Below are 24,948 nucleotides of genomic sequence, written 5' to 3'. Positions count from 1 at the left end.
GTTCAGATTAATGTTAGAAAACACTTTAGGGCAGGGGTTCCCACACTTTTCAGTCCGCGACCCCAAAATAACAGTGCCAGTGACTCGAGACCCCCACTTGGTTAAAGCTTTAAAGGTGGTTAAAGTATACAAAGGTTGCGCGCAAATGCACCTATTCTACCCAAACGCGCATAATGACAACACAAAAGAGCACAGTTATTTACTTATTACTTTACTTGTTGCTATACATAAACTATGAACTATTCCTACAGATGGTTGAATTTCATCAAACTGATTGGAGTGCTGATGGATGCGCCTCTTTTCGTACCTGAGGACGATGGCCCTCCTCCGCTGGCCTCCCTGCGTTGTCTTTGGTCGATATTAATCAACGTTTCATTTCGACAAATAAGAATATCCTAAACGTAAAGCCTGAAAAATAATCTGTGTGCACATGGGACTGTTTAACGTGGTGCTGTAGATGGACTTGCTGCACCTGACCTAATGCGGTCTCTAATGTGACGTAATCACCTCAGGGGTCATGATCGAGGGGAAGGAAATTCCTAAGGCTGATGGCTTTTTATTTGCATGGTTTTATTTCTAACTTAACTAACATTTTTATATTTTGTTACACTTATTGATTTCATATGCTATTTCTAATAAAAAAAATGATTTATGGAAATCATCTTGCGACCCCGCCCTCGCGGCCTTGCGACCCTTTTGGGAACCCCCGCTTTAGGGTACAGAGCGCGCGCGCGCGGCAAGTTTCATCATTTTCTTGACTTTGAAAGTCTCACTGGTGACCTGGTAAGAAAAAGAAAAGACCAATACTAAAATTAGAAGAAACCGAGACCAAGTATCCTGGAAGCATTCTTCGAAACAACAGTTTGGTGTATAGTATGTTTATTGGTGGTTGAATACAAAACAAAACAAAAATTTAACAGGATCAAAAAATACTTTTTACACAAACACAGGATTACACATTTCTAGCAGCTTAGCCTCAACAATCCTTTTGAACAGCTAATATTTCATGATGATTGAGGTTTAGAAAACAAGTGCTACAGTTGTGTAAAGAGAAATCAAGATAAAGAGAAATCTAGAAACACAGACCCTTTCATTCAGCCTGCTGTATTTTACTGACCGCTTCTGGAGGTTTTCGAAGCCCCGTGGCCTGTATATAAACTACACACAGGCTTTATAGCATATGTGAAGTATCGCCATAGTAACACGAGCACCAGGTGAGACAGACGCTCCAAAGTAAAGGTTCACTTCATCCCCATCCCCTGGAGGTTAATTCTGCTTTATCTTTGATTATGCATAATGTACTTCCATGTAAGTACACTTTCTGTTGTGTTGAAGACTGTAAACTGTATAATCGAGAAGCTTCGTGTGAATGTACTTTGCTCTATTTACAAGTGTTTTGTGTGCAGGCACATCAGAAAGAGCTGAGATCAGTCTGAGATATTGATCTGAAAGTCAAAGCCAAGCTAAATATATCTGTGTGTGTGAACGTCCGTCGAAAAATAAAGGTTACTGCACTCTTATAGGATACTTTGCATTAACTAAAATAAAGTCTAACAATAATCTGGCCTTGAAGAAACACTGCATCAAAAGGGAAACAGTGGGTGTGGCTAAAGGCTGACCAGGTGACATCATTACATTTAATGTTCACACACAGAGTAAAGGATCAAACCGAAACCTGAGCGAGCAGAAGAGTCATTTACCACACACCACACATGCAATTTTGGCTGAAACTGGGGGGAAATGGAATGGAAGACTTACATGGCACGAGCCATTTACACCAGTACTCTGTATCCATGACAACAAGAGCACCTGAAAAAACTGAGCGGGTGACTCTCTCGAAACCTATCAAGAACACATTTCACCCCATCTGGATGCATCACAGTAACAAGAGTTGGTCTTTTTGTTTATTTTTGGTAAATGTAAATTCTTACTCTTGTGCTTTGGGGTGAAATGTGATCTTGAAATGTTTTCAGGATTCAAGAACTTACAAAATGGGATTTTCAACTCACTGTCAAAATGTCAGGCTCAAATGCCATTATCTGTACAAATATGTGTTTGTAACTATCTTCTATATCTATGAAACCAGCATGATGTAAAACAGGTCAATGATGACAAAAGAAAAACGTCTGCACTCCCTGAGTTTCTGAAAGTCTACGGTGGCGAAAACACACAATTTGCCCTTCATTCTGTCTGCCTTTCACACATATAAAAGAAAAGTCGGTCAAAAATGGCACAGAGGAAATCTTGAAAGATGGATCATTATTCGAACGACCCAAAGATTAGACTAAACAGCACACAATCTGTGTTTAGGGCCTGACTCTGACTCAACATGACTCGCACTCAAATGAATCAGCACATACAAATCACACTCAGTGAATCACACTCAATGAATCAGCACATACAAATCACACTCAACGAATCACACTCAGTGAATCACACTCAGTGAATCACACTCAATGAATCAGCACATACAAATCACACTCAACGAATCACACTCAGTGAATCACACTCAATGAATCAGCACATATAAATCACACTCAATGAATCACACTCAATGAATCACACTCAATGAATCACACTCAATGAATCAGCACATACAAATCACACTCAACAAATCACACTCAATGAATCACACTCAATGAATCAGCACATATAAATCACACTCAATGAATCACACTCAATGAATCACACTCAATGAATCAGCACATACAAATCACACTCAACGAATCACACTCAGTGAATCACACTCAATGAATCAGCACATATAAATCACACTCAATGAATCACACTCAATGAATCACACTCAATGAATCACACTCAATGAATCAGCACATACAAATCACACTCAATGAATCACACTCAGTGAATCAGCACATACAAATCACACTCAGTGAATCACACTCAGTGAATCACACTCAGTGAATCAGCACATACAAATCACACTCAACGAATCACACTCAGTGAATCACACTCAATGAATCAGCACATATAAATCACACTCAATGAATCACACTCAATGAATCACACTCAATGAATCACACTCAATGAATCAGCACATACAAATCACACTCAACGAATCACACTCAATAAATCACACTCAATGAATCAGCACATACAAATCACACTCAATGAATCAGCACATATAAATCACACTCAATGAATCACACTCAATGAATCAGCACATACAAATCACACTCAATGAATCACACTCAGTGAATCACACTCAATGAATCAGCACATACAACTCACACTCAACGAATCGCACTCAATGAATCAGCACATACAAATCACACTCAATGGATCAGCACATATAAATCACACTCAACGAATCACACTCAATGAATCACACTCAGTGAATCAGCACATACAAATCACACTCAATGAATCAGCACATACAAATCACACTCAATGAATCACACTCAGTGAATCACACTCAATGAATCAGCACATACAACTCACACTCAACGAATCGCACTCAATGAATCAGCACATACAAATCACACTCAACGAATCACACTCAACGAATCACACTCAATGAATCACACACAATGAATCAGCACATACAAATCACACTCAACGAATCACACTCAACGAATCACACTCAATGAATCACACACAATGAATCAGCACATACAATTCAGAAAAGATGAATCATTTCAGGCAACTGAACTAAGTGCACCAGAGTTGAAAGGGTATCAGAGTGACACCATAAAGTACTGTAGACTTCTGAGGTATGCATGATTTCGTCTTTTTCCAATAAAGACAATCATTTAATCATGTTATCTGTAACAAAAACTCAAACACGCATGATGAGTCATGTTTACTCAGTACTGTCATGTGAAGAGGTGCCCTTATGGTCTAGTTGGAAGAATCTCATGAAAGCAGGTCACGTTTCACACAAATATCCAAAGAAATTAAATTAGCACTAACAAATCTCACCCTATTCTCATTACCCTCACGCAAAATAATAATGATGCATTTATACATTGTTATGTAGGGTATTTGTTACAAATGACCGTTTTTGGAGTAATGCTCAATGCAAAAAAGTGACAAGTTTCCATGAGATTCCCTCTGTTATTTCAGCGTAAATTCCTGGTTAGACCTGAAGGACAATGTAGATTGAGGCAGTTTGGTTAAAATCGTGACCATCTCTGTTGTTTTGTTTTATAAACACAGCTGACCTAAGAGCATCTAATGAGTTCTGAGGCAGAGAATGTACCAGAACCAGCTCTAATGGACACGTCTCCATGACAACACAGACAACGACGGGAGGTGAAAGGGTTTCTGGGAATTGACAAACAAGCAGATGAAAGCGCAGCATCCGTGCAAAAGAGACTACAGTTCTGTTCTCGCAGATTCTCACGTCCACTGTCATCATCTGAGAACACGGCACAAAAAATAAACTTGTGTAACAGATTCCAATTGGTTTGAGTTGCTAAGCTAAAGATGCAATACTGCAAAAAACTAAAAAGCAAGATTTGTAAAGCAGAACAATGCCTTCAAATGCTGTCTATGTCGGCAGTTCAATAGTTTGTAAAGCATTTGTTAAGTCTCACAGAAAAGCTACTGACCGGTGTCACGCTGGACATTGTGTTGTTAATGACAAATACAAAAACACAAAATCTAAATGATAAAAAAAAGATGCTTTTCTCACACAGTAACTGATTAATAATCATCATCTCAACCCACTCTGTGCAATACTACAATATTGTTTCTATAAACCAGAACATTATTATACAGTCATGTTTCATAGTTTCATCACACTTTGATTGTCTTTTCAAGAGTCCATTCAGCTCAAATCCAAATGCCAAGTGTTTTACATCATAAACAAACGTGAAACAAACTTTTTCTAAGATGCAACAAACAAACATAACCAAATAAAAAGAATTGAGGAAAAAATACACACTTACAGTATATAGATGAAAAAATATACCCTTAGCTCTGCGGGTAAATGTTCAGGTCAAATCTCTCCTTTAAAATTCTCAGCAAAAAGAAATCATAAATTGAATAAGTACACACTTGCATTGTGACATTTTCAAGACAATTATAGGAAACAATAAAAAAATGTCAAATGTATGGTAAACATAATGGGGCTGTTTCCCGTACAGGGTTTAGGCTCGTCCAAGACTAAAATAAATGTGCTAAACTGAAAACAGCTTGCTCTGACATATCTTAAAATACATCAGCGTCATTGTTTTGTCTCAAAATGCACATCAGTAATGGTTTTTGTAAGGCAGGATTGTAAAAACTGCTTAAATGTCCTTATTTAAATAAGGCCTAGTGCTGGCTTAACCTAATCCTTGTCCGGGAAATCGCCCCTATGAATATTAAGGTGTTTTTGTACTATATTTATTTGTTAGTTTTATGCTAATTCAAAGTTAAAAAATATTTTTTAAATGATTTATTACTGTGTTAGTGTAATGAGAAATAGATGTTTTACAGTAATGTGTTAAATTGTCATAAAAAGTCACAAAGCAAAACTTATTTTAATGGCCCATTTCATTTATGAGAATCTACTTTTCTTTGTTTTTGTGGGTGAAATAAGACCCAGATGAATCTGAAGTCTCGGTCATGGCACGGTTTGTGAACTGCTTGCTGCATAGCTAATTTTTAAAACAGATACGGATATAAGATCAGCATTTTAAAAAAACATAAGAAATGATTCCTCATTTCCTTCTCATTTCGACATAAGCCATACGCAGCTGCGACACGTTACGATAAGAAAAACGTGGCTGAGGTTATCGAAGTCGAGAGCAGAAAGCGCACAGAGAAAGACGCTTTTGTCTTACAAAAGTTTGCGTGAAATCAAATTCAAGCTATGGAGGGAAGAATCGTATGAAAACATCTAAAGCATACGAATCTGATTTGCATATCTAGCACAAAATAAATGGAAAGAAAGATCCATCGAGCGTCCTCTTCTCTCGCCGCAAAATATCGAAGGTTTTGTTTCCTTTTTAAAGGCGTTGAAGTATTCTCTGTCCAGAATTTATGGCAGCTCTCGCTCTTGCGCTACACAAGATAACATCGTCTTCCTACTTTATGAGATTGTAAGATGTCCAAAAGGCGAGCGGACGGAGAGGAACGGCAGTGTGGAGGATCTTTGAGTTCTCTGATGGTCTTTCTCAGGGAAGGTCTTGAGACCTTGGGTTCGATTAGAGCCAAGCAAACACATGCGTACGCACACATAAACACCACAGGTGCTGGTAAGATGAATCCCTGCAGAGCACAGAAAGACAAAAAAATAAACAGCAGTTTGAGTATCATTTCATCCATCATGCTCGAATAAACCCACATCAACAGAACCCACCAACAGAGAGTATTTAGGCTGTAAAATGAAGTAAAACTGTATGTCTAAGGGGCCATTCACATTTTGCCTCTTTTGCGCACGCAAGTTTGTTGTTTTAGCAGGCGCGCGCAAATAGGGAACGATGCGGTCACAACACGCATACAGTCGAGATGGAAATATTTAAACTTTTCAGAGTGCGCCGTGGGTCACTTGACAAGAGAATGCGGTGCGGCTCGCGTTTTCCGTGCCGTTTTAGACGCGACATGTGAACCGCCCCTTAGACTACACTTTCCCCACCAGTGTTTTTTTTTTTTTCTCAAAAGGTGCCAGCCAGCACCAGCATATATGATCACATTCACAAAACTTTTAGGGCCCCAGAATATTTTGTTTTATTTTGTACGAATATGTAAACATTTAAAATCCTAGTGAAATAAAAAATTACTATTCTTATTTTTTCATGAAATATTGCAGCGTAAATAATATAGTAAATAGGGTCATTTTCTTTTTAAAATTCATGTACCCTCATAATCTTTAGTTAAAATCTGAAAATGCACTTCCGCCCTGAAATGACTATCCATTTTTTTGTTATTCGTTCCCTCGGTTCATTTCTGAAATCTGTATCCACAAATAAAAACATAAACCCTGCTCACGCTTTTGATTCCTTACAAATGTTATGACATGTTTCAGGACCGTTTGTTTTGGATGTTTATGTAAAAATACAGCATTCATTTACTTTACAGAAAGTTATGAAACATTTTTAACAGACGTTCAAAGTAAAATCTAATAGCCAATCAACAATAATATCAAGAAAAGTAATAAGGCTTATTGTGATTTTTGCCATAATCGCGCGGGCCCTAAAGGAAATGAATGTGTTTTTGTGCAACGTTATGCTTTTCTATTCCAATATTTAACATGGTGAGTCTTGAGATAGATAGCCTACTGTAGAAGGGTTTCTTTTTCATATATTTCACATGTACTTTGTCTGCGTGGATAATCACACGATTGCAAATAAAGCCTATTCAATGTTACAATAAATAGCTGAAAATCTAAAAGCCAGCGGAGAGAAACCACAGTAATCACACGTCTGTTAAATGCAGGGATGCGCTTCAAAGTTTCTCATGTGGAGATCACGCACAATAACTTGTGCGAGTGTTTATTATTATTATTGATTATACAATTTCATGAAAATAAGGCCCATCCCATCAACAAATTAATTTAATTAATAAACAGGGAATTAATAAAAATAACTATTTGTTTCTTTACTTAATATTAACATTATTAATTATAAACATAAATAATAAACATCTTTAATCTAGTTTCTATAAATTCTCATTTCTATAATATACGACATTTTCAAGGTGAAAATTAGGGTGTAATTTTTGCAAAACTGTGGGAATGGATGGTGAAAGCGTGAGCACAGTTTATGTATTTGTGGTTACTTATGTAAGTAACGGTACTATTTAAAAAGCTGAGGGCACGGACTGGAAACACGTGGGTATGGTTTAATAATCTATGGACACGATTTGTTAAACAGAGTGAAAGAATTGCAAATCTGTGGCCTCGGATCTAAAGTCCTCATAGGCTCTGTAATTAGGTCCTCGAGATGGCGCCCCTGCACGCCAAAAATGTCACGTTTCTGAAACTCATGAACATCAAAAGAAAAAAACTGTGTGTGCTCTTTAACAAGAAAAACAAACGTGGTTAGGTTTCATAAAAAAAATATTCAAAACAAAACGCTGAGAAAATTGTTTCTGCCAAAGTCACCAGATCTGATTCAGATGATCAAATCGGAGATTATGAGCGTTTTTTTGGATCTGTAGATATAAAACTGATATGATAAAATGACTGGTGTCTTTAAATGCAGATGTGTTTTTGTCATGTGTGTACCTTTGTGTCTGTGCTGTTCATATGTGTGTCTCCATGTCTGTGTATCCCGGCAGCATGTCTCCATTAGAGCAGCTCTTCAGCATCTTGTCCATGCTCGGGTCATTCGTCTCTTCACGGCGTCTCTGCGAGCGCTGGTGAACCAGAGGCACGAAAAACATCACGATGCCCCCGACCACCGGAGGAACGCCGGCCAGATAAAACGCCACGTGATAGGTCCCAAAATGATCGCGGAGGATGCCTGAGGAGGAGACGGATATTATAGAAAACATCTATTTGAGAATAAACCGTTTTTAGACTTTTTATTTCGTGAAAATGCTAATCTAATCTAATAATTCACAGTCGATCTCTTCAAACGGTCTGGATGTCTGATCGTCACTCCATGAAGAATATCAATGAGGCTTCAAGTCTCTCTATCAAAACATATCTTTAGACTTTGAAGACGGACCGCGGTGAGACGAACATCAGGCTCCTATAGGGACGATAAAGGTCGCGAGCAATTTAAATAAACACGGAGGAGTCGGCTCGCGGTTCCAGCTCTGTGAAATACAAGCATGTCACAGCCAATCCAAACCGAGCGGCCCGTGCAGCGAAGACGGATATATCCTAGAAATGATGCTTTAAATTCACGGATGAGGGCTCGGCGCTCCAGACCCCCAGAGCTTTGAGAACTAACGCCGGTATTCTACAAATGAACCCTGAGAGCGGAAAGTATGGTACATTTATCAGAGCATGAGCCAGAAAATAGTCCGTTTCAAATGTGGCCATCGAGGCTGGAACCTGGAGAACATACGGAGTCTGTTGTTAAACAAGAGCATTTACGTCCAAATGAAATGTGCTCATCGAGGAGACGGCGGGACCTTGGAATTTGGCCTCTTAAATAAATCTCCTGTCCAATAGATTCATGAACTGGAGAAAGTCTGTGTGTGTTTTATCTGGAGAAAGAAGCATCACGTTTGATACTCGCCTGCAATGGGTGGTCCGGCCGTCATGGGTAAGGCCATGAGACCCAGGAGGTAGCCGATGGCTTGAGACGCCTGCATGGGCCCGACCAACTCGAAGGCGATGGGGGCCATGATAGTGATGAAACAGCCATCGCAAAGTCCCATCAACACAAGAACCACAACCAGACCTTCAAACACCGCACACTGAGGAATCATCATGGACATCACGCCCAGAATTATGAACGACGCCACCTGCACAAACCCACAGCATTTCTTTCTTTATTAACATCTGGACCACTGCAAATGTTTGTTAAACGTGTTTTGTCATCATGTTGAGTTTAATGTACTCGTTTAAGTATCAACCTGGTCTCGGATGTTTCTCATAAAATGGCTAAAAGCAGAATCAAATGAGAGTGTAATCGTTGAGACGCATGAAGGTGTAAAATGAATGTAGATTGAAGAGGTCAAATAATCTGGATTAGAGAAATGTTTGAGTTCATATTGAGATCTTCAATCATGTTGAGTTTTGACAAATCTGAGCTCAGTTTGAGACTTTGTTGACGTCTCTTCTCAAACTCTGATGACAGACACATTTGTGAGATTTCTGACTCTCGGGAGAAACATCTGAGACGCAGATGAGATGTTCGCAAAAGTTTCCATTTGCTCTCCATTTAATCTCTTTGATGTCTATGAGAAATAATGAGAAATGAGAATGTTTAACCCGTAAGACATCGCTTTATGAACACATCTCATGAAACCTCAAAAAATGACACATTTATAAATTCGGATTTTTGCACCTGCATGTAGATTTTCTTTGCTCCGGGTATGAGGTCTCCAATTTTCCCAAAAAGCAGTCGGCCGACCCCAGATGAAGCTCCAATACACACCAGCAGAATCCACTCCTTCTGAGTGTCTCCAAACTTCTCCCGCACAAAATTAATCTGCAAAATTTATAAACTCATCAAAACTATAACATGACACAAATATTTAGTCTATTAAACATTTTGAAAGAAAACGAATGAAAATGTGTTACTATTATAGTTTCTGTCTGCAAAACTAATTTAAGTCAAGTGACCCCGACATTTTTAACGGCAGTAAATATGTGACCTCTGAAAACCACCCGAGCAGTGTTTTCATACGGCCATCGGCATCAGAAAAGCCCTTGTTCTCAGCTGGTCAATGACCGCATTAATGTCTCTGCGGTGGGAACGCAGGAAAGTCAACTATAAGTTGAATATTTCCGTTCACAGACGCCCTTGTTTCCAAGAAAGCGAGAGGAGGAGGACATGGGGTTAAAAATAAAAAGAACAGTAAAAAAATGTTTCCTGAGCGAGGAGATCACAGGCCTGAAGACTGGATGTCGTTTGAAAAGGATTTGAATGAGAAAACCTTAGGGGCACATCAAACGGCGTGAGATTTGGCATTTAGGGTTAACCTGTAGGAGGGGCTTTTCTATCTCCACCACATTCAGAGGCCAAACACAAGCACACACACACACACACATGTCCAACAAAAGCCGGGACAAGATGTTTACTTCTGGTCCGAAGCCTGAAAAAACAAGACTGTAGTTAGAAGTGTGAGATTGTGGCGAGTGGGTGGTCTCTTTCATCATTTTTATACACACACACACACACACACACACACACACACACACACAGCAGACACACACACACACACACACACAGCAGACACACACACATTTACAACTCACAGCTAACCCAATAAACACTTTCTTCAAACACATACCAACATTTCAACATACAGTAACAACAGTGCACATACAGTTACTCAATAATTCAATCTAGTGCTTGTTCAGCACTCAATACAACTTTGCTCCTAAAAAGATTGTCATGCGTGACATCATTACATGAAGACATTAAGCAGATGATTTTATCCAAAGTTACAATAGTGAAGAAAACAATAAAGTGATTCAATGCAAAAAATATATATATTTAAAAAAGTCAAAAGTAGGGCTGCACGATTAATCGTATTTTAATGGTGATAACTATTTCTGCCTCCCAAAATTAACTGAGCATAATCGGTGTGATAACCTCTTTTGAAAGCAAGCACAAAACTCCAGATCATTGCAAAGCTCATATCTTCTAATCTGCCACTTTACAGGAAATGAAAAAGATTTCTTTTTCACTGCATTTGTACTATTTTAATACTTTTTTGCAAAACCCACAGACAAACACGAAGGGTGACCAATAGTAATGATTTATAAAAAAAAATAATTTTCATTTTCATGGAAAAAGGTTTCATTCCGAAGGTCACAAAATGTTTATTTTATGACATATTCATTGGCTGTAAAGTAACGGCTTAATAAACATGCTGAAGTGAAATAAAAAACTAAAGTTGTGAACTGACAAAATAATCGTCTTTATTAATTGTGATTAAAATTTTGCGCAAAATAATCCTGATGATCATTTTACCCATAATCGTGCAGCCCTAGTCAAAAGTCAATATTAAACATGGCTGCATTAAATAAAGACAGTTGAGTTTAACATACAGCCGCGTGTATATATTCATTTAATTAATATGAATAAAATAGAACAAATTAAAATTAAGAGAGGATTTCAAAATCATTTTCAGTTTTTCTTAATAATTCTTTTTAGGTATGTGTTTAGATCAAATTTTGCTAATTGCTAACAATATTTCTCTCAGATTCCAAAAAATATATATTTCTATTTTTATTTATTTGCAGAAAATGAAAACAGGAGAAACAGGTGAAGATAACAATAAAGATGCTCTGAATTGTTTCAGACCTCAAATACTACAAATTTATATTCACTTTTAAGCAATATAATTCTATATTATTATAGAATATAATCTTATTTTTACATGTATTTAGGAAAAAAAAATATAAATGTGGTGACAGGTGCTCTCGGTGTGTATTGTTGTTTTTTATCAGCAATTCTCTGCATGATGAGCAAGAAAACTGCAACACCACCCGCACCGCACCGCACCGCCCGTGCTGTATTTCACAGCGTGTCATATATCACAGGCTTTTCTCTTGACAAACACCGAAACGTCACATGAAAATCACTGTTGTGAGCCTAAATCCGAGTAGAAAAATCCATGCCTTCTCCAAGAACGAGAATACTGCAGCATTCATGTGAATGTATGTCCATCACCATTAGTGAAAAGAAGAGGTTAAGCAAGTCTGTCCTGAGATGACCCGAAGTGAATGAATAATTCACGAAGTGAACATGTGTGGAGTCATCACACACGGACTCACCGTCACGCAGGGAGCATTAGATATTTCAGCCTAAAGCATTATCAATGCATGACCTCAGCCATTCGCTCGTATAGTACGTTGTCTGACCTTTAAACTCAACTTAAACTGTGCAGGAGAAATAAAAACAGAACCCATGAGAAATGAATCAAATATTAAAGAGATCTCATCTGTGATTTTTCTTTCTTATGGGCTTTCACCATTCAGACATGTGAAACAACAGCTCCGTCAGTCGTACAAAGAGGCTCAATATGTGAAATTTCACAGCGCATTTGGTATTTCTTTTGTTTACGTTTACATACATGGATAGCCTTGCTCTTGAACACACACGTCTGGGTTTGTGGGCTTTTACTGCCATAAGACAGAATTTGGGTCACAGTGGGAGTTTAGTCAATGAACAGATACAGAAACTCATGCATTAGCCATGATGTGGTTAGATGAGACCGTCAGGATTGGATTTGACTTTACTGAATTTAATAAGATGTCATTACAACACCATCCATCACTTCAGCCACCCGCACCCATTTATTCCTGAAAATCTGGAACATCTGGTGTGTAAACGATCTGTCCACGGTCGGATGATAAATTACTTGTGAAATTCACCATAAAATGTGCCAGGCTTTGAGTCAAATGTGTGCAAGGTGATTTATTAATTATGCTCGGAAATTTGCCGTAAATAAAACTCCCCGCTGAGAGTGAGAAGCGCTTTTCTACCTGCTGGGCACACTTCCCAGACTGAACATACACACGTATCTGTAATTGATTCATTTATTTTTCTAAAGCAAAATGAAAACTGCACCTCGTTCGCCTTTAAATGAATCGCCGAAGTCATTCGATTTCAATTTCCTGCACGGTTTAAAAGCAGAACACAATAACATCGTATTCATCTGGCAGATGTTTTTTCATTCAAAGAGGTGTGTATGATGTATGAGAATCACGAGAATCGAATCTCCAACTCATTCTGCTCTAACGCAGTCCTCTACCAGTCAAGCTACAGAAACACAAATCCCATTTACAACCAGCACATCTGCACAACAAACTCACCAGGTGTACGTACGGCACAAAGTATCCCAGCACGGCCGTGGCGACGCCGAACGCCCACAGCCGATAGGCCAGCACGCTGAACACTCGGACGTTAAAGTACTTCCTCATTTTCGCCAGGCCCTTTTGCCACCTGCTCGCCGACTCCGAGCCGGGCGCGGGACCTCCCTCCATCCCCATGCCTGGCATCGGACACATCCCGCTGGGCATGAGCGGACGGAAGGTGAGGGCCAGCAGCGTCTGGACCAGCATGAAGAGGCTGAGGGTCTGGAAGGTTCTGGAGAGACCCAGCGGTCCCACCACTTCCTTCAGGAGCACTGGAAGCCCCATCGAGAAGAGGCTGCTGCCCGCCGTCACGACGCCATTGGCCAGGCCCAGCCTTTTCCGGAAATAATGCCCCAGTATCACCAGAGACGGCTGAAAAGCGAACGAGGATCCGCAGCCGAACAGTATTCCATATGTGAAGTAGCGAAGAGCCAGCGTGCTGAGAAGAGAGAGGAGAGCGTTGTGTGTGTGCGCTTTCATATACAAAAGAAAATAAAGACTTAAAGAATAAACATGAAGTCTGAAGATGCAATGATGGGAAGGTTGTAGGTTCAAAACTTTCCATTGAAAGTCTCCATTCAACCCACATGAAAAAACACTGTAGTATATTATAGGATTTACTATTGTAAAACTGTATTGTTTTGAATCTTAACATATTAAAGTATGCTCTAGTATTCACTATATTTCAATTTACATGAGTTTACAGTCATTTCGCTGTAGTAAATACTAAGAATACTACAGCATAACACAGGAATTTGACTATAGTAAATCCTCAAGTACACAACTTTTTCATGTGAGATTCATTATTGTTTCTATTCAGATTTAAAGGTAAAGTGTGTATTTTCCCTTTTTTATCGCAGTTGTATGTACAGACGTTTAAAGCAAATCTAACTTTTTGACCGTTTTTCATCGCCATACACACACGTGTGAGGTAAGTGAATGTTGAAAGTTAAGTACACACCGACACACGTCGACTACACAAATCACAATGCTGCAGAATTGATACAAAACCATTTCTTTGACTTTCTCTCCAGTCACGTGACCTAATCAAGATGGATTGTGGGTAATAAGCTCCAGAAGACAATCAGTGCACAAAGCCTAGTGAAGGAAGAGACTGTGTGTGTGCGTACACTAGTCAGCGTTTGTGTTTGCTCCACTCTAAACACAGCAGGAACATGTTTTTTTCCATGTTTTCCATCTACATAAAGAGCTTTTTCATCTTGGACCAAAACCAGCACTTTGTCCAATCGCACACGGATGAGAGAGAGGCAGAGAGAGAGAGAGAGAATGTGAGAGAGAGCGGGCTGTGTGAGGCGATCAGAGAAAACATGCATCGGATGGAGAAAAGATGGAATGCAATCATTGCAAATCAATACTCTTGCACTCTCTCATTCATTTGAATTTTTTCAAGAAATTGTCTTTGGTTTAAATACTTTTCAATTATGACTGTGATGTATTATAAGGCAATTAACATTAAAAAAAATATATATATATACATATATTTACGTTGCAAAGGAGCTGGTAAGCAGACCAATAAAAGCCACGAACGCTCCGCAGACCGCCGTCTTCCGGCAGCCGAAATGATCAGTAAACATACTGACCACAGGAGAGCAGAAAAATATCATCCCCATCGCCAGAGCTCCGACCCATGCTGAAGAGAGAGAGAGAGAGAGAGAGAGAGAGAGAGAGAGAGAGAGAGAGAGAGAGAGAGACAGGGTGATTGAAAACCAGCATTTATATATTCTCAAGTATGCCCTGCTGAAATAAACAATAGAAACCATTAAAGAAGTTATAATGGTTTTAAAGGGATTTGTATTGGTTTACATGGAAACTGTAAGGGTTTTACATCCCTGCTGAAAAAATCAATAGAAACCATTAAAGAAGTTATAATGGTTTTATTGGTTTTAAAGGGATTTGTATTGGTTTAAATGGAAACAGTAATGGTTCTACTGGTATGTGATGGATTCTATTCGTGGGATGTTAAATCCTACTGGAATAATGCCCAATACACACTACAAAAGGCATTTTGTAATGGATTTAATGGAAAAAGCTAATGGTTCATAATGGTATTTTATTGTAAACCATTAGAATTTCTGTAATGGTTTCTGTTGGGGTTCTATTGTTTTTTTCAGCAGGGCAAAACATTAAAATCATTACAAAATTCCATTTGTATTGTGTTTTGGGCATCATTCCAATAGGATTTACAGTAACATCCCACCAGTAGAATCCATCACATACCAGTAAAACCCTTACAGTTTCCATTAAAACCAATACAAATCCCTTTAAAACCATTTTAACTTCTATAATGGTTTCTATTGTTTTTTTTCAGCAGGGCAGTATTTTGTAATGGTTTTAATGGTTCATAATGTACTTTAATGGAAAACATTAGAATTTCTGTGATTGTTTTTATTTGGTTTCCATAGTTTTTTTTTCAGCAGGGAACGTACAGGTCTGGTCATCCTCAAACAAACACCCATACTGAATGTTTTCATGGTTCAAAGGTCGTTTAATGTCTGCACAGCGTGTCTGAAGTTTAAGGCCAGCGGTTCAATATTTGACGCAGATCTGTGTGTGTGTGTGTGTGTGTGTGTGTGTGTGTGTGTGTGTGTGTGTGTGTGTGTTATCCTGGCTGAGGTTCAGTGAAAAACTGTGGCCTGTAACTTCCAGCGAGGAAGCGGTGGCGTAACAAACCAAGCAAATGATGTTTACATGTATTTCTGTTGAAGAACACAGGGTCAGGGTTTAAATCTGACTCCCGCTGGCTTCATGAGATGTATGTTTTCCACAGGTTTCACAGCGAGAGGTTTCACTGATCATTCTGCGAAGTTCCCGTGGAAGTACACGTTAGGAACTTCAGAACAATGCCAAGAGTTTATAATTTGGAATAGCGTGTTCTGAAAGAAACCGTTTCAATGGCCTGCTCAAAAAACATGATGTAGATAAACCTGCGTGTGTGTCTGTCCTGTGACTATTAGAAATGGATTACTGTACTTCTCTAAGAAAGAAAAACTCACATATATCAGCTCTGTTTGTGTAGGTTTTGCTGACAAATCTGGTGTCTTCTTATGAGGCGTTACCTAGCAACAGTAGTAACTATTGTTAATAATCACGTTGATGACACAAACACACCGCAACCCAAAGGTATAAGAAAAAAATCAATCAATAATCCATGAACATGATCCCAATGGATTCAGCTGCTAAAATGAATAACAATAAAAAACAAAAGAAAATTAAATAAAACCGAGATTGCAGATTATAAAACCTGCATGAGAGAGCGAGAGCGAGAGAGGCCAAACACTGTACTAGCTCGTTCGTGACGTGTGCATCATGTCTAAGAGAAGCTGTGTTCTATGTAGTGAAACTAAGTCAGTCTTATTTTCACTACCAAAGGAAGAACTTCTGAGGAAAAAATGGTTACTATTTATTTTTCAAACGACACCAAAGGAGTATAAACCGAACGTTTTACTTTGCGCGCGTCATTTTACCGAAGATTGCTTCATCAATCTTGGCGCCTTTACTGCAGGATACATTAAACGTCTTTCCTTAAAAGATGTTGCAATACCAACTTTATTTGGACCTGTAAGCTCCACCGAATCACAACCTGTAAGTGTGACTCTTTATTTTTGTCTTTACTTAAAATTAAATTTGTGTGACGTTATCTCATGTCTGTGTTTAGCTAACGTTACCGTTATTTTTGGGGTTGTTACTGTTTGTTTACCTAACGTTAGCTATAAACTCGTTGCGCTAATGTAAGTGTTCAACCATATTAACTCGCAAAGTCTTTATTTCAAGAACTGCGTGGTGTACTATAGTTATAATAACATCTGAAGATACGAACACCGTACACTGTATGCCGTGATAACTAACTGTTACAAGAGAAGTGTCTAAAACAGTCCTTTTTCTTACTGGCATCTGTATAAGGATTAAAGAATGATTCGTCAGACTCGGGCTCGAACTGGTAAGGTAAAATCGACGCCATCTCTCTCTATACACTGTTAATATCCAACCACCTGCAAACCGTAATACAGCAGTAATGATAGGCGGTCCATTTGCGACACATGCTGAACGCGTTTGACCAATCACAGCAGACTAGACCATCTGACCAATCACAGCAGACTAGACCATTTGACCAATCACAGCAGACTAGACCATCTGACCAATCACAGCAGACTACACTATCTGACCAATCAGATCAGACTATGGCGGAAAGGCGGAGATTACACAGATGAATCGCGGAATGAATCATTTGAGAGTCAGTTAAGAAGTAAGGTAATAAAAACTGCTTATTATTACGAAATAATAGTTTTTTTACATCATGTATGTACATAAACTTGTTGTCGGACACTCCATAAACCAAAATAAGTCCTTAAAAATATTGAGGAATGTACTTTTTAAGTAAAAAACCCTGCGTAACCGTTATGAGAATCAAATTAAAACTAAAAATGGGAATTAAATAGTACATCATCCAGATGCATTACAGTAATGACAGCTTGAGTGCAAATGTACATAAATAATGGCATAATGACGTGTACATTACATCTTGATTTAGTCATTTATCAGAAGCAACATGAAGACGAACAACAGATCGAACAAGATCTGCAGAATTACACAGTGAAGAATAAATCATAACAATGATTACACATCAAAACCCACTGGTCAACAAACAATAATTTTCTGTATATTGAAAAAAAAAGGAATGGAAATGTCTAACAAAATCAACAATCATGTCAAAGATCTAAAAGAAGAGAAGCTGTGAGCTGTCTGAACTCATCTCGAAGGACATCGAATTCAAACCCTCGTGGGTCATTGACATGCAGGGTTGAGATCCAAAAACCAGAAGCAGAGGAACACGCTTTGATAGCGTTGAGGGATCTGGATTTGAGATCAGTCATCTGTGCTACAGCATTGTGAAAACGGCTTTACGACCAAATGTGTAAATGTGACGAGTCAACGCTGATAATCGTGTTACATGTGCAGAAACTTTTCATTTCTGCCGTTTGCCTCCAGGTCTCGTGTTAAACTGCAAAGCTACTGTACAGCCACAGACGGGCAAAAGAAGTGATGTCGTGCAGTCGACCGTGTGCAGACGTCCACACACAAACCCCAGATGTGCATACTGAGGTTAACATGGCGTACTTGTGCACTGTGACCTGACTTTAGTCAAACTGGGATGCATTACAGCTAATCTAGTTATGGAGCTCTGAGTGGATTTTTAATCACATTTATGTTTTATGACTAAATGGAAGAAATTCCCAGCAGGATCATTCTTGAACGTATTGTTCTTTTATTTCTTACAGGAAAGATACAAATGCACATATTTTTATGGCATGCCTTATTTATTTAGCCAGATTTGAATTTAAAGTCAAGGCAGACGAAAGAAAGAAAATGACAGATGTCTTTAATATCTCATTTAATTCTCACAGACTTTCTCACGCTTGGAAAAAATCAGTGACGCTTTCACCTTTACCCAACACTTGTCTCCTGTTCGGCTGCACTCGAACTTTGGTCTGTGCGTAGACTGAACAGGTAAACAGCACGGGACGCAAACAGAGCCGAGAGCGATTGAGTTCATTGAGCAGAGCCCTTTTGTGTTAATCTACATGTAAAGTTGGGTGGGAGTGTCTCCCGCAAACCCCTATTGAGATTAAAGTTTTCGGGCAGGACGAACCACGTGAGCGCTGGACACGCCCCTTTAAGCCCTGCATGTTTTCAGACTACCCCGAGTCCCTCACGGACCAATCAAATCACCTCAGAGAGTGAGAGAGAGAGTGAGGGGGGGAGAGAGAGAGCGAGAGAGTGAGAGAGAGTGAGACAGAGAGAGAGTGAGAGAGTGAGAGAGAGAGAGAGAGAGAGAGAGAGAGAGAGAGAGAGAGAGAGAGAGAGTGAGAGACTGTTTGAAACTCTCAGCAGCGTTGTCAAAATAAAAGTCTGGGGCCTCATTTATAACCGTTGCGTACGCAAAAAACATGCCCTGAAAGAGGCATATGCCACTTCCCACGCAAAAGATGGGATTTATAAAAACAAACTTGACGGAAAAATTTGCGCACCTGCAAGCAAACTCTGACCCATGCGTACGCACATTCTGGAGACTGGGGGCGACACAAATGGTGAGCTAGTGAACTTAGATTGCAGAAAATAGAAAATAATTATTATCAATAATTATAACAATTAATAATTTGGAAATCTCAGTGAATCTCATGTGTGGCCATTTGTGATTTCGTTACGGAGATAAAGGATGGGATCGGGGGTTTTAGCAGTTGGACCCAGAAACTGTATACGTCCATTATGGTGCGTGACGTCAGGCTTAACAAGCGGATTGGTTGTCAGGCTTATTAATATACGAATCAGCATGCATGAGGTGCTTTGCATTGACTACTTATGAGTAAAATCAGAATCAGAATCAGAATCAGAAGAGCTTTATTGCCAAGTGTGCTTGCACACACAAGGAATTTTCTTTGGTGTTGGAAGCTTCTAGTACAGACATTTAACACAATGACAATACAATATAATACGCGTAAAAATGGGCGTGTACAGGGCGGGACATCAGGCTGATTCACGTACGCACACTTGCAGGTGATCTGTGATTTATAAAGCGAATGTTGCTTACAGGTGTGTGTACGCACGGTTTTATAAATCTGAATATTATTTGCCGTATGCTATTTTTGGTTTTCGGGCGCACGTACACTTTTCGTAAGGATCCTACGCACAGTTTTATAAATGAGACCCCAGGTCATCATTTACTCACCTTCGAGTTGTTGTCTTTGTTCTGATGAACACAGAGAAAGATATTTGGAAGAATGCTTCTAACCAGACAGATCTCGCCCCCCATTGACTCCCATAGTAGGAAAAGTTACTTTATAATTTTTTTGTTCTGTTAAACACAAAAGAAGATATTTTGAAGAATGTAGGACAGCAAACAGTTCTGGGGCACTTTTGACTACCATTGTGTTTTTTCCTACTATGGGAGTCAATGGAGTCCAAGAACTGTTTGGTTACAAGCATTCGTCCAAATATCTTTCTCTGTGTTTATCAGAACAAAGACATTTATACAGATCTGGAACAACTCGAAGGTGAGTAAATGATGACCAGACTTTTATTTTTGGGTGAAGTATTCCTTTAAACAGGTGTTTCCAACTTAGCAAATATGCACATTTCATTCAAACAGTTGGTCTTACTTTTGTTTGAAACAGCAATTTTATATTATTCACTTTACATTTTAAAAATTCTTCAATCATTCCAGTTGATAAGGAAAATACTGCTACAAAAACCTTACAGGATTTTTCTAATGTGCAAATGTAAAAACTTTCGGTAACACTTTACAATAAGGTGCTATTAGTTAACATTAGATAACAATGAACAATTTAGTTTTTCAGCATTTATTATTCCTTGTTAATGTTAGTTCATGTCAATACAGTTATTCATGTTAGTTTATGATGCATTAACTAATGTTAACAACGTTTGATTTTAATAGTGTATTAGTAAATGCCGAAATGAACATGAATTGATATTAATAAATGCTGTAGTATAGTTCATGTTAGCTAATGCATAAACTAATTGTTAACAAAAAGTACCTTATTGTAAAGTGTTACCAAACTTTCTTATTATTCTCACAGTAAGAAATCGTTCTGCTGCTAAATGGAGTGTGCAAACCTCAACACAATGTCTTTTATCAGTTCCTGGCATTCGCTCTTCTGAATTCCAACTCTGCTTTCACAACCGTCCAAATAGACGGTCAAAAATGTCTATTATTCTTTCACAATGCTATAACACTGGGCAAGTCTGCTACGCTATCTTAAAAGAAAACAGAATGTAGCAGAACAGAGAGAAAAACAGATGTCCACACACACAGCAAGTACATCAAAATCTACGGGTACCATCACAAGTTCGCAGCTGAAGAGAAGAGCAAACACTGAACATCAGCTTTATCTGTAAGACTCCAGCGTGAAAGAACGGCCCAAACATCACACTTTATTCCTACAGTGGAACACAAAAGAAGATCTTTTAAGAAATGTTGTAGTGGTTTTGTGTTCATAACGGAAGTCAATGGAGTTTGATGACCAACATTCTTCGAAATATCTTCTTTTGTGTTCTGCAGAAGAAAGAAACTCCAACAGGTTTGTGATGACATGAGGGTGAGTAAATAATTGAGGAGTTTTCATTTTGAGGTGGACTACGCCTTTAAATCAGGCATTCATCTTCCACTGGGCTTGTTTCGTTTAATATTCATAACAAGTAAACATCGAACTTCAAGTTGAAAGCAGAACACCCAAGCGGGATTTGGAACATTAAAAGTAAGCAAACATGCAGAACAGATGGTGAGACAAGCGGCGAGGCCTGCGAGACATGCAGGGGGTTATTAGCGTGTGGACTGGTTTGTGCTGGCAGTGAATCAGGGGTTGTCGGGGACATTGGCTGGTTCGGAGGATTCAGTTCTGGCTGGTTCGTTCGAGCAGAAAATGAAATCTGTTATTAGTCGCAGTGAAGCAGTGGTGGTCACATCTGCTTCTGTTGGTCATTAAACTAGTGATTTAGAAAACATCTTGTTTTCTATATCAAAATCAAGGTTATGGACTCTACAGGGATTATAAAAACGACAAAGAAATTGATCAACAGTTGTTCTCATTATAGTGGCTAGCATTATCAGCACCAGTCAACAGTGACCGACCAGTAGACCAACACTCTAAAACTTCACAAATGCTATGGGATTAAATAACAAACATCAGAGACTTTCTCATTAAGAAACAATGAGATGTCACGTAGCGGTCAGTAACTATCAATATGAAAGCAGGCGATGGGGTCCAGAGAGCAGCTTTGGGCAGCTGTCACTCGGTCTGAGCCCCTCTGACCCGGGACTCTAAAACCAGGTGTGATCCGTTAATCTCTCAGGATCAGTGTGCCTGAAATCGGCTTTGACGCCGCACGTACAGCACAGCACAGCACGGCACTCACCCACTTTAAACTGTGACGTGTGGTCCGCGAGATCCTCGTGGTCTTTCACCAGCATCGTGTGCAGAATACCAAACGAGTTCTGTATGCCGAATATCGAGCCGTTGCACCAAGTAGCGGCGAACACCACCACCCAGCCGAATCCTCCCTCGGGCGGCACGAAACCGCGTCCCGGGTGTGCGCCGGGCGGCGTCTGTATCAGCTGAACCGTGCTGTCCTCCGGGACAATATTCTGCTCCGATTCCTCGCATTCCTCTTTGTTCTCTGGGTTTTGCTCCATTGCAGACGAAGCGGGCTGTTCGTCGTGTCCGGTCTGGGGTTCAGGGGTCGATACCTCCGGACCGGGGGTCCCACTGCCTCCTTCTGGACTGTTATCATGGCTTTCCGGGTGCATCCTTGATGAAGCGGATGCGAGTGTATTTGTTAAGAAACTATTTGATCACATGCGTGAGTATAGATGAAAACCGAAAAAAATGTGTAGTAGAGTTGATCAGAGATGCGAAAGTAAAAGCCGAACACAAAACAATCTCTCGACGCGCGTGGACGGAGCTTTGCGCGGATGATCAGTCATAATCCGATCGATAAAACGCAAATCGTGTTGTGAGAGATCGCTCTTCATAAGCGACACGACTTCCAGCAAACGTCCTGTCCTGCCCAAAGCTCGCTTCACATCTCTTTATCTGGAGCCAAACGTGCACCGACTCCTCCTATGTCTCATTTGTGGAACATTCACGACGGATCCCGGTGGGCTGCCCCGCGCGCACTTCTGCGGTGCAACAACGTTACATTAATACGTTCCAAACAACAACGTTCATTCGGATGGTGTAACACTTTAACATTCTAAACATTCCGCGAAACAATGACACACTTCCAGTAAACAATCTTCACTGAACGGGTCCGCCTCCTTGCCGCCCGCAGAGGGAGCGGATTGAAATTCCACCGGCGCAGGATTACGGAAACCGGAGATCAGCCCCTATCTCACCATTCCCCGTCCCGCCCCGTAATTGCTTTAAAACGAGGAAGCGCGCCGAGAACGGTATAGATGACGCGAGAGTCGGTTCGGTGATCGGTGTGCGTGTGTTTGGTTTCCCGAAGGTTGCGGCGTTTGGCAAGCGCGCAAAACATCAATGTGGCACAAATCAGACGGGTCCAGGTTGTTGATGGTTCACGAGCAACGTCTCGATCTTTATCCAGAACGACGCAGTCAGTTCGGATCTCGTGAATCGGTGCGTACGGTCGCGTATGGCTCGTGTTTGGGTCGCCATGATGGGTTATTATGGTATGGAGGGGGAGGATCCGTGACGCGCGTCCCTGTACAGTACCTATAGTAATATCTCCAATGTCACATTCACTCATCTCATCATACTGTGATGTGCGGTGCCCTCAGATGCAGCATAGCTTACACTTTAATATTTACTACTAACTAGTTTACTGTAGTATAGATATATTATAATAATGACTACCCTTTGAATAATGTATTTGTTCACCTGAGTAAAGTTTGTATTTATTTGTAAATAATCACGTAAATATTTAGGCTGACATAAACCGACTTTTTTGGACTCTAAAAAAATTTAACCAAAAATGTATCTGTGTAGATTATTTCGCATTATTATTTTTGTTTACAACTTGAAACTATATGCATACTTCCATGTGTAATTAGGATTATAATTTTCGCTTTGATTTATGTGTCGTGTATTAATGATGCTCGAGCGGATGTGATAAATCCGATTTTCTGCAATGACACTTGTGCACCGCTAGAGGGCAGCAGAGATCTGGTTTATTGGCCGTGCTGAACGTAATACCAGGGCAAGACCTTTAACAAATGATCTGAATGAATATCCTTACAGACAAACATGATGTGATGAAATATTTCCCGATACCTAGTTTACAAAATAAAATGACTGTATTTATTATTGTGGCCAGGAGGGGGAGCGATCACTTAAGAAAGTGGAAGCAGTGCATCGTGTCATTTTTCCTAATAGGTCACTACACATACTGTAGTGCTTGCCATCTTTTGGAACATTACATTACAAAGACTTGATTATAGTAAAGAAATTAAGGTTGTTTCCAGACGATGAGGTTGTAACACGGAACACATCATTTGGGAACTATAACATTGTCTTGAAAGTTAATTCATCCTTGATTATCATTGGAAGTGTATAATATCACAAACTGCCATTAAACATTTATATATCTACAGCAATCATCTGTTTTACCCGAATAAAACATAATATAATACTTTATTGTTTACAGAAGACATCAACTCAATGTTGATTGAATTTAACTAATGTTACTAATGTTGACTAATGCTAATTTATGCCATGTTACAGATCATAAATTCCTAGAAAGATGTTTGTAGTTTTTAAAACCGAGCTGTTTGCATGAAAGCTGTAAGTTTGACTTTGACAACAACCCATAATGCCCTAGCATCTTAGTAACCACAAAGCAATGGTCTAGAAACCACTTCGGCCACTGCATATCATGCTGGTGACTTAGGCAACCACAAGAATCACGTTCAGAAAATGACACATATGATCTCCTTTTCCTTATTAGTAAAAATTCTTCAT

General features: G+C 39.5%; 1 protein-coding gene across 1 annotated transcript; it reads right to left on the bottom strand.

Annotated features, from left to right (window-relative positions):
• Positions 1-862: 862 nt before the first annotated feature.
• Positions 863-23,848, bottom strand: slc16a2 (solute carrier family 16 member 2). Its single transcript, XM_057349328.1, has 7 exons — positions 22,385-23,848; positions 14,942-15,086; positions 13,394-13,874; positions 9,912-10,055; positions 9,138-9,366; positions 8,174-8,411; positions 863-6,216 (listed from the first exon to the last, which is right to left on the bottom strand). The coding sequence occupies exons 1-6, from the start codon at positions 22,773-22,775 to the stop codon at positions 8,191-8,193; spliced, it is 1,611 nt and encodes a 536-aa protein (XP_057205311.1). The 5' UTR covers positions 22,776-23,848; the 3' UTR covers positions 863-6,216; positions 8,174-8,190.
• Between the last annotated feature and the right edge of the window lie 1,100 nt (positions 23,849-24,948).

Source organism: Triplophysa rosa, linkage group LG13, assembly GCF_024868665.1.
Source record: "Triplophysa rosa linkage group LG13, Trosa_1v2, whole genome shotgun sequence".
Taxonomy (NCBI): Eukaryota; Metazoa; Chordata; class Actinopteri; order Cypriniformes; family Nemacheilidae; genus Triplophysa; species Triplophysa rosa.
The sequence above is the reverse complement of the archived record's forward strand: the minus strand, read 5'-3'. Positions and strand labels throughout refer to the sequence as shown.

Bases quoted from the DNA above. Each gene is read 5' to 3' on its own strand.
- slc16a2 (XM_057349328.1), bottom strand. From the start codon at position 22,775: ATGCACCCGGAAAGCCATGATAACAGTCCAGAAGGAGGCAGTGGGACC. The intron at 15,087-22,384 runs GTGAGTGCCGTG...CTCTCTCTTCAG, and splicing joins CACGTCACAGTTTAAAGTGG to CATGGGTCGGAGCTCTGGCG. The intron at 9,367-9,911 runs GTGCAAAAATCC...GGGTTTGTGCAG, and splicing joins CAAAGAAAATCTACATGCAG to GTGGCGTCGTTCATAATTCT.